This window comes from Lepidothrix coronata, unplaced genomic scaffold, assembly GCF_001604755.1.
Source record: "Lepidothrix coronata isolate B3197 unplaced genomic scaffold, Lepidothrix_coronata-1.0 Scaffold13, whole genome shotgun sequence".
Taxonomy (NCBI): domain Eukaryota; kingdom Metazoa; phylum Chordata; class Aves; order Passeriformes; family Pipridae; genus Lepidothrix; species Lepidothrix coronata.
The window spans coordinates 4,919,797-4,930,506 of NW_016690193.1; the positions used below are offsets into that span (position 1 = coordinate 4,919,797).

Consider the following 10,710-nt stretch of genomic DNA (forward strand, 5'->3'; position numbering starts at 1 on the left):
GATACAGAGGAAGTCCTTTTAAAATTCCTATTTTCCTTAACATGCAGTGTCAAATCAGGAAGAAAAAGAGTTATTTGGCCGATCTTGTTAGACTAAACATAAAGTAGTAGTGGGTTCACCCTGGCTGGATGTCAGGCACCCACCAAAGCCTCTCCGTCACACCCCTTCTCAGCTGGACAGGGGAGAGCAAATATAACAAAGGTTCATGAGTTAAGGACAGGGAGAGATCACTCATCAAACAACATCACAGGCAAAACAGACTCAGCTTGAGGATATTAACTGGATTTTTTACTAACAAAATCAGAGCAGGATAATGAGAAGTAAAATGAATCTTAGAAACACTTTTCCCCCACATGTCCCTCCTTCCTGAGTTCTACCTCCTCCCCCAACAAAGACACAGGGAGATGGAGAGTGGGGGTTACGGTCAGTTCATCACACGTTTTCCTGCTGCTGGTCAGGGAGAGGAGTCCTTTCCCTGCTCCAGCGTGGGGTCCCTCCCATGGGAGACAGTTTTCCATGAATTCCTCCAGCGTGACTCCATCCCATAGGCAACAGCTTTCCACCAACTGCTGCAATGTGAGTCACTTTTCCATGGGGTGCAGTCCATCAGGCACAGCCTGCTCCAGTATGGGTCCCCCACAGGGTCATAAGTCCTACCAGCAAACCTGCTCCAGTGTGGTTTCCTCCCTCCATGGATCTGCAGGTCCCTGCCAGGACCCTGCTCCAGCACGTTTCCAACGGATTCACAGCCCTCTCTCAGGCATTCACCCACTCTGGTGTGGGTCTCCTCCATGGGCTGCAGGATCTCTGCATGGGCTGCAGGAGCACAGCCTGTTCTCACCATGGTCTTCACCACAGGCTGCAGGGGAATCTCACCTCTGTCATCTGAAGCACTTCCTCCCCCTCCCTCTGCACTGATCTTGGTGTCTGCATAGTTGTTCCTCTCACATATTCTCACTCTTCTCTGGCCACAATTACATCTGCACAATAACTTTTCTTTCCTTCTTAAACATGTTATCACAGAGGCATTACCACCATTTCTGACCGGTCCAGCCTTGGCCAGTGGCGGGTCTGTCTTGGAGCAGCCTGGCATTTGCTCTGCCGGACACGGAGGAAGCTTCTGGCAGCTTCTCACAGAAGCCACCCCTGTAGCCCCTCCGCGACAAAAACCTGGCCATGCAAACTCAATACAATTAGCAAACATCAAATGCATCCTGGCCCAAGAAAAACAGCTAGATCAAAACTATTTATGGTTTGTGTACACTGCCAGGGAAGTATGCTCTGCAGTGTGTCCTGAAGCCATTATTCACTGATTGTCCAGACTGGGAAAACAGGAAGTAAAAAACAGGGCTTTCTCTCCGCTCATGTTCACTTTCATTCACAGTATGTGCACTACTACAGATGGCTATGGAGGAGAACTGGGCATCACAATGGTAGAAACCAGTACAGACTGTGTCTGGTCTAGCAGGTTGGCACCACCACTGATTTCATTGGGAATTCTGCTCCTAACTTAGAAGAGGACTCAGTGATTTAGAAGTTGCTAAAATATGAAATCTTGGAACATTAAATCATATTGACTCACAAAGATTTGCTGGGCTATAGCAATGAGTCAAGAAGAGGAAGAACACAAGGAAAAATATTTAATTCTGTTTTACCATTTAACATGCCATCTTCATCACTCTCAAAGTCGTCCGAGTACTCATCTGTTTGCTCACTTGATGCATGAGCAGAAATCGCTTCCTGCAGCTCATTCTGAAATGGTTTCACAAATAAATTTTGCACAGAAGGGAAGATTTAATTGAAAAAGTTCATCACTAATTCCCCCCTCCCACACGTACATAAGTAAAACTAAGCAACACAGTTAAGCCTGTTTAACTGATAATTATTGTGAAGGATAGTGCTTCTATTCTATCACCATTCCCCCAATATTTCTGTGTTAAAAAATCAATCCCAAATCTCCATGTATTAATTTATATTTCTTCTTCATAAGAAACATATCTTGCAAATCCCTTTTCTATTTCTGGCAATTATGACTATCATCATGTGACACTTTCGCCCCCTTTTGTATGTTTTGATCAGCAAGAGCACAAAAGAAGAGTCTGTGAGAGCAGGTGAGCACGGACCACCTCTTCACTGACTGTCGCAGAGCAAGAGCCTGAAGCAGGTGACACGTTCAAAACAATGGAAGAACTTCACATATTTTGGACTCTCTGCTGCAGGACATCCTGAACACGTCACGTTTAAGTGGGTTCTTAAAGCCACTGGCCTTACTCATAGATGAAAAATACATCAAGAAATGCAGCATCATCTCAAGACTCAAGACCCTGAGCCCAAACCACCGAAAGCTGGGGAGCGGGTGTTTTGACGCGGGTCTGAGGCGCTTCCCGAGGCACCTGCTGGTGGCCAGCGCTGTCTGGAGCGGGGTAGCCGGGCTGCTCCCGCCTCGGAGCCGCCGCTCCTGGCGTCCACACACAGTTCCCTGCTTCCCCGCTTTCACTTTGACAGCAGAGCGCATTTTTGTGAGTGTGCTGGCTTTAACAGCGAATTAGTGTATTACCAGAGACAGAAACCCACTCGCAAACCCCGCTCCCCGCAGCCTGTACCCCCGCCGCCGCTCACCTGCGCCACCCAGTCGGCCGCGCCCGCCCCCGACATGGCGGCGGCGTCTCGCTGCCGCCTCGCAGTGCCCGAGGCCGCCGTCCTGCCCTCCGAGAGCCCCGGCGAGAGCCCCGGGCCCGGCCCCGCCCGTCGCCCGGCAACGGCCGCGCCGGCGAGTCCCTTCATTAATCGGTCCCAGCCGCGTGTGGCCGCAGCGCCACTTCCTTACGCGGGCCACAGCCACGCTGCACCCGCGCCCTGCAGGGACCGGCTGAAACTGACAGGGTTTTCATTTCATTCATCATCGTGGCCAGGCTTCGCGAACGAACATTTAGGAAGGCTTTCTCCACTTTTGTTACAAGCACGCTGGTGGCTAAAAAGGCCAATACGAGACAGACATGTCCGGTTGCAAAAGGCACAGCAGAAAGACTCCTTAGGTGGTATGTTCAGCAAGACACGATTCTTTCTGCGTTGTCTTTTCTCCTCAAGAGTGATCCTGCGTGTGTTCTCAAAGGAAACGGCAGCGTTATAGATGGTGTGTCTCCAGGCCTCCCGATTTGAGGTCAGAGTAGACCAGTTATGTTGATCAATATGGCCAAGGCTGAGATGTTGTTTCAGGGAGTCCTTGTATCTTCTCTTCGGGGCTCCTCTCTTGCGGCAGCTGGTGGCAAGTTCACCATAGAGCAAGATCTTAGGGAGACGGTGGTCCTTCATCCTTGAGATGTGCCCTGCCCAGTGCAGCTGTGTTCTCAGCAACATGGCCTCAATGCTTGTGACTGCTGCTTGTTCTAGAACAGGCGTATTAGTCACATAATCTGACCAGTGGATGACAGGGTTTGCTGTCCTGCATATGGCCCTATTCCCACAAGGTGCACCTCCATACGTGCACGGCTCGGAACAGAGCTAACACAGGTTCATCAGCCCCGCTCTTGCAGTCAGTCAGGTCACTGTCCAAAAACTTCCCGCCTATGATTTGAGTGCTGTCCAAAAGAAACATACTCCTTTCAGTGCTTTCTGGAATAAAGATCTCATAGCACCTGTGTGTTAATTTAAATGACATATGTTGGTGTAAATCACCTGGTGCTTGCACCTCCTAATACTCCGACTTCTATTTCCCCAAAGGGTGGCTGTGCAATACACCTGGCAAGGCCCGGCCCTCAGGTGACCAGACACACTCCCAAGCAGCACGGGTCCCTGCAAAGCTGGCTGACCTGGAGGTCACCTGTCCCCTGCACTAGCCATGATGGAGGCACCTGAATCCCAGGGTTCTCTAGGAATATGGATCTCTTGCATCGAAGGAAAGCTGTCAACTTCATGATCATTTGCAGATATGGACATTTCTATTCTTTCTCCAGGTTAAATGCTTCTGATCACTCCTTTTCTAAAATAAGATTAGTGCTCCAGTTGTCTTAGTGACAATAAAGAACTTCTGACATATTCTCTCTACTGGTGGTATATTTGCATGTATTAATATCTTCCCCAAAATGCATTGCATTTTTGTAAGTTGTACAGAAGAAAATCTCTCTGACAGAAACAGGGAGAGAATATGTAGGACAGAGCCTAGAGCCTTAGGACTTGTTTTCCCCTTGTTTATTTATGTAGAGTTATATTTTAAAAGCAATGCAGTTATGCAAAGGCCGCAACACACCTGAGGGAAAGAGGCCCTGAGTTCTAACAAGTAACCTTGGATTTAAACTAACAATTACCTGTCAGTGATTAATTGATATTTAGGTCTCGTCTGTGAGCAGCTCCTTGCTTTGTTTACTTGTATTTGTTTTTGACCAAATAATGCTTGATCTGCTGATTTTTCATGGCATTTGGCATTTGTTGAGAATTATGCTTGATGCATGTTTTTTTTCTTCTATTTTATTCACATGTGAAAGCCTTAAAATTCAATCTGTGCTATTCCATCTCTCTGTGAAAGGTGAAACCAGACATACTTGTTAAGAATTTAAAAAGGAATAAAGAAGAAATGAATATATTCTTTCTCTGTAATGATGTTAGTGTTTGCTGTTGAAGGCTAAATTGTGTCCCTTTTACAAACCACTGAGATGCACATTTATTCAATTCCATAAGGTGGCAGCAAAATATTTTAAAATTGAAAAATTGATTCTTTTTTTCCAAATATCCATTTTATTCTAGCTTCTTTTACATTACCACTGATATATATGGGATTTTTAAAATTCATTTAGCCTTGCATACACTATAGAAAAGGAAGATTTGTCTTCAATTATTATGTTATTTATGTGAGTCAGACAATGGGTCCTTATATCACCTGTATTATTAAATATTCAATGCACTGAGTTGATTGTATGTAGGGGGGAAAAAAGATCAATACTGTCAGCACTGAAGAACTGAAAATGTGTGAAGATGTTCTTGTCAAAACACATGAATGTCAGGTCTGCATCTTCTAGTCTTACCTGAGGCAAAAATCCCATCTAGACCCACTGAGGTGAATGGAACTTATGCTTAAATACGAATCTAGTGCTTTGAATATGAGACTTACTTAACAAAAAAAAAGCAAAACAAAAACCTTCCCAAACCGAAAAACAAACAAACAAAACCCAAACCAAAACCAACCAACCAAACCCCCCAAAACATGGAGGTTTATTGAGGACAAAAGGCAGAAAATTTAAGGCAATGTATGTCTGAATGTGAAGTTGCTCTTTCTCTTTTGAGTAGAGATGGAGCATAGAGAAAAAGTATCTAAATGATCCCAGCAATTATATTAATTTGGCTAAAATAAGCTTAAAGGTAACATTCAATTCTGCTGAGCAAATGTGTGTGACTCTCTGCCATGCCCAGAGTCTTAAAAAAAAAGCTTTTTAAAACAAGCATCAGGATGCAGTGTGATTACAGTCTGCAGGAACCATGTTATATTCAGAAAGCAGTCAAGTATGAGTTTTTTGGATGGCTAGTTCATATGCTATAAACAACTTCCAAAAGTGGTTTATTTTATTAATATGGGTAGAGTTTGTAAAATGGGATTGAGGATTTCTTCTGAACAAATGACACATAGATTAAAAACTCTAAAATCATACACCATAAGTTACCTTAAGTAAAAATGTATAAAACCCCTTACTGGAGAGAAATATTGTTCTGCTTGCTTTGGTACTCCTTCCCATAGTCAAAAGTTATACTTGAAAGGAAATTTAATGTCATGAAAAAATCTCTGAGTTGATGTACATTTGTGTAAAAGCTGATGTTTGTGTTGGTTGCCAGGGTCTCCACTCATAAGTGACTATTCTTGTTTTTGATATTAGTGGGAATTAAACATCTAGCTACAAGTGCATCTGACTCTTGGATCTTGCATACATATTGGACTTAAAAAGTAGCTTTGATTTTAAACGACAAGGTCTTCTATCTATGGGCCACCATCATAGACATTTTTAAGCACAAACATTAAAAATTAATGTGGTGGTGGTGAGAGCAGCATCGCTGTATTGGGAAAACATTCAGAGTGCAGAAGAAGCTGGATGCCTTCCTCAATGAGCTTGTAGCCTACCATGCATATTGTCCCACCTCAGCTACTGGGAAGCCCAAAGGTGCCCAAACTAGTTTAAAATCCCTCTGGATTAACTGCAAAAAACAGCCATCCACCACCACAGAGAAATGCGCAACAGGATTTCAGCTATCTCCTCACCTATGTAATTTTGAGTAAATTACATTTTTTCTCTAAAAGCAATCTGTTCAAACCATGACATTGTCAGTCTAACTGGGAAGGATTTGATAATTCACCTTAATTAACATAATTCATATGGGCGGTCCATTGCTAGTATCCTGGGATTATTCCACAGCTGCTCCTGCAAGAGTTGAAGAACTTGGCTTGTTCCTTCTAAAAATATCTTTGTACTTCTCAGTCACTCCTGGAGAGACAGATTTAGGTATATTTCTTTACCATCTGATTTTATTTATCTTTTAAACAAAAAACAAGAGTTAAACTAATGCTCAGTTCAAACAGCTAAGCAGGTAAGATTTGGGAAATACCAAAACCAAGGATGTTAATGTATACTTCCCTCCTTTTCCTTTTGCATTTGAACTATTATGCAGTGTTTAATTAAGCAAATGAATTTAAATATTTATTAGTTTTATTTACTTTTAAACATCTTTTTCAGGATAAAAAGATACATTTCTTCTTTGTTTATATTTCTTAAAACAAACTGTCATTATTCAGTGATTAATATAGTAGCTTGGTCCCCAGTACATAAAGGGGTTATATTCCAATAGCTTACAAAGTAACTATGTTCTTAATCAAAATAACTATTTATTTATCCACATCTGGGATCACAAACTGTCAGATTGAAGCATCGGCTTAAAATTTATCTTGACATTTTCTTGATCATTCCTACAGAAAGCCTCATGATATGAAAAACAAATATTTCTTGTTTTACTGGAACTATATTCAGTGTTTTCCTACCATGTTCCCAGAAGAGAGCGGCTAAGTTTGTTACAATGCATTCTTAATGCATTGAACATAATACTATCTATAAAATGTGGTGCCATGGAAATTAGATGGAAATCCCTTTTGTCATCAAATTCATCCTCTCACTTTTGCATCTTAATGCTGATTTTTAAGTAGTTAGAAAAGGTGCTGTCAGGGTAAGAAGATATGCAAACTTCACTTAGTGGATTGTTGTTCTCAGGCATATTATGAGGAAAGTTGAATTTGATAAAATTAATACCTAAAGAAGTAAACATAGATATTGTAGGAATAAACTGCAAAACTGGACCAAAAGAAGGGAGAAACTAAGATGAATAAATTCACAGCTGTCATTTATATGGCAGCTTATGAAGAATACATCTATTCTTAACTGGTTAATGTCTTCCTGAGCATTAGATTTAGAAGTAGCAGATCAAGGTAGATATCCCAAAAGAGAAAAAAAAAAAAGGGAAAAAAAGTATCCTTGACTTTTTAAAGTTATTTTAAGCTTTTTTTTTTTTTAAGCTGCCTTTGTTTGTTAATAGTACTTGATGTGATTTTAAGGAAAAGCATTGGAACACATTGGAATGAGACACAGCTGTCTCAGTGTGTCATAGAAACATAGAAAAAGGCAACAAACTTTTCAAACAGACAAAGCTTGTATGTGTTGGTGACAGCAGATTAGACTTCCTGTACGGGGAGTCAGAAAATGCAAACCTTTTCGTGTCAAGGGGTGTCATTTTGTGTACAAATGATTCAAGCTACTACTGTCCTTTGTATATGTCTAAATTCTTCTTTTAAAGTCTTGCAGATGTGAGCTCCGGGTGAATAAATATCTTTGAAAGAAATCTCACAGACCTGCAACTGAATTAAACATGTCTCACTCTTGAAATATCTCTGTGTCTAATCTTGTATTAATGCTATCTGGGAAAGCCAACAGCTGCTAAGTGCTGAGCAGTAACTTAGGCCTTTAATACTATGACACATTTCACAGAGAGGGGAACAAGGCTTGTCAAATTATCACCTAGTTTGAGAAGTGTCAGGACTCCAGCTGCTTCCACCTGCAGGATCACCACAGAGGTGGACGCAGGACCCTGGGTTAAAGACTTGAACAATGTCCCTCAGACTTCCAGCCACAAGGGACAATCATTAAAATTAATCAGAGAAAATGGATGCAGTAAAAGGCCAAATTAAATTGCTTTGTGGTCAGAAATATTGACTTGCTAATTCTCACTGACAACAATAATGTCTCCTCCTGCTCTTTACATCTATATTCCTCCCTTGTCTCCTTTTAATTTTTAGTGCTGTTCCAGTTACACTGGGTCAGGAAGATTTAAAGGAGAGTAGTGCTGCCAGGTCTGATTTTGCTACCGTTATCCTAATGAAGATAGAACTTTACTGGGCCAGTAGCTTCAGCAAGTAAGAGATGTATGATTACCTTACTTAAGTGTAGCAAAACAAAGGCCCATTGGAAGCACACTGAATGTATCGCTTAATCTTTTTAAATTTAAAACTGACTATATAAGATAATATCTTTTTATATATTTTAATGTATTGGCTTGTCTATCTATATATCTGTAAGAACTTTACTTCTTCCATATCTGAGCACTTACTAGTCTTCAAGGGAGTTATCAGCTTTCCCTGCTACACTGCTGAGAGAATTATTATTGCCATTTTGTATATGCAGAGATAAGGAGCTGTGCTAGTGACAAAAAGGCATGCAAAAATTCTATGGTGTTCTAACTGTGGAGGATTTCTAACATGCCTGTTTTCCACTAACTTATGCTCTTAACCAGTGAAGAAAATTCGGACACCAAGTGAGAACTTCTACCCATTAGAGGCAGTGCTGCAGAAGGGGGATCTGAAGAACATTGAGCCATTTCAGTGCTTGATAAAAGGTTTAAGCACTTGCTAACAGCTTCTCTTTGTGGTTCTCCTTTTTTAGTAAAAGAGCTGCTGAAGAACATTTTTTTCTGCATACACTAGAGAACAAGGTATGTTCCTAAAATAACATAGCAGAGAAAGCTACAGTGTCAGACCCACTCCTGAAGAAATACATAGATGAGTGTAATATCTAGTTGGGCATTTCCTATTTTCTATTTAGCACATAATTGGAAAGATCACTGATTATCTTGTAGATTGGAGCCCTGATTCCTTGGCTTCAGGTGCACTGTACTCAACTGCTCCTTTAAAAGAGAGCACTGTTAAGGGAGGACACTTACATAGCCTTTTCCCCTTTCTAGGCCAACCAACACAAGTCTACTGGTCATGGCCAGGACTGCAGACTGAGCTCTACAGTGGTAACACCAGAGAGACCTGCAAAATACAAGCTCCAGATTTTGTGCAGTTCCTATGGAGACCATGATATGTTAGGATATTTTCATTGTGGATTAAAGATTATATTGACTTTCCCATTATTAATATTGTTGTGTACTTTTATGTCATCTCTGCAAGGGCTATGGAAAGAACATTTCATTCAGACTTGCTAAGAGAAAGCGTTGATTAATCCCAGCACTTGAAAACAAATAATCCAAGTTAGTAATCTGAAACATTAAATTAAACTCTGTATTTGCAAAGGAAGCTTAACAGTTCATCTTTTCTTGTTCTTCATGTTTCCTTCCTTCCGTCTTGTGTGTTAGTTTATAGCCCCTGGAACTGATTTGAAATTTTGCAGCTGCAAAGATGACTTGGCTTCAGTTTAACAGCAAATGTCATCAGCCCGAATCTGGGCTTCCAATGTTCTTTCTTTCCATTTCCTATTTCTTTTTCAAATCAATTACTCGTAATTTTAAGGGATTATCTAAAGCTACCCTAAGACTCGTTCTCTGTGCCAGGGCTCTTCAGCCTGTTTTGTCAGAGGAAAATCCTGACCGAAAGCTAATGGGAATGCCAGAAACACGTGAGGGGTGGGAGAGGGTCTGAGTGTCAAACCTCTCTTGCAGAGTGCAGGAGGAAGTTAAAGAGAAAGAAGCTTCATCTTAGCACAGAAGGCAGCTGGGCTGGACATGGTGGGGAGGAGACAGTGCAGAGGGGTGAAAGGGGGTAACTGACCTCTTTGTGTCAGAGTATTTTTGACTGTGTACTCTTCAGGAATGGGATAGTGACTACTTGAAGTACATTTTCGTGCACACGCAGATTCAGATTAGCTGGTGTAAATTGCATTTTCAGTTACATAGGTCCACCCAGGCTGTTTGGGGAAGTGGGAATGAGAGCTGTTTGGCTTCAGAACTGTAGGATCATGCTAACAGCTGTGCTGTTTCCATTTCTGAACTAAACTCAGTCAGCAGTGGTGCTGGTATCCCTTACCAGCAATACTTCATGCCATGAAGATATGTTCTAAATATGTCAGGTGCATGCAAACAGTTCTGGGCACAAGCCCACTGAAGTGTTGCAGTCAAAGATTAATACTTGAAAATGGTATTTTAAAACTGAATCTGGAAGACCATTTGTATCATGAACTTTCATCACCTATTTGAATTTCTTTCTTAGTTTCAATACTTGTATCTTTAAAGGGACAGTGGCTGATGCTGAGTCATAGAATCATAGAATCATAGAATGATTTGGGTTGGAAGTGACCTTAAAGTGATCATCTAGTTCCAAGTCCCCTGCTGTGGACAAAGACACCTTCCTCTAGACCAAGCTACTCAGAGCTCCATCCAACCTGGCCTTGAACACTTCTGGGCATGGGGCAT

General features: G+C 41.6%; 1 protein-coding gene across 1 annotated transcript in view; it reads right to left on the reverse strand.

Annotated features, from left to right (window-relative positions):
* MAP9 (microtubule associated protein 9) overlaps positions 1-2,784 on the reverse strand; it is a 20,276-nt gene extending 17,492 nt beyond the window's left edge. Inside the window, exons 1-2 of the mRNA XM_017805783.1 lie at positions 2,620-2,784; positions 1,656-1,752 (exon numbers count right to left, since the gene is read on the reverse strand). Coding sequence (XP_017661272.1) covers positions 1,656-1,752; positions 2,620-2,784 — 262 coding nt within the window. The remainder of the gene's footprint in view (positions 1-1,655; positions 1,753-2,619) is intronic.
* Between the last annotated feature and the right edge of the window lie 7,926 nt (positions 2,785-10,710).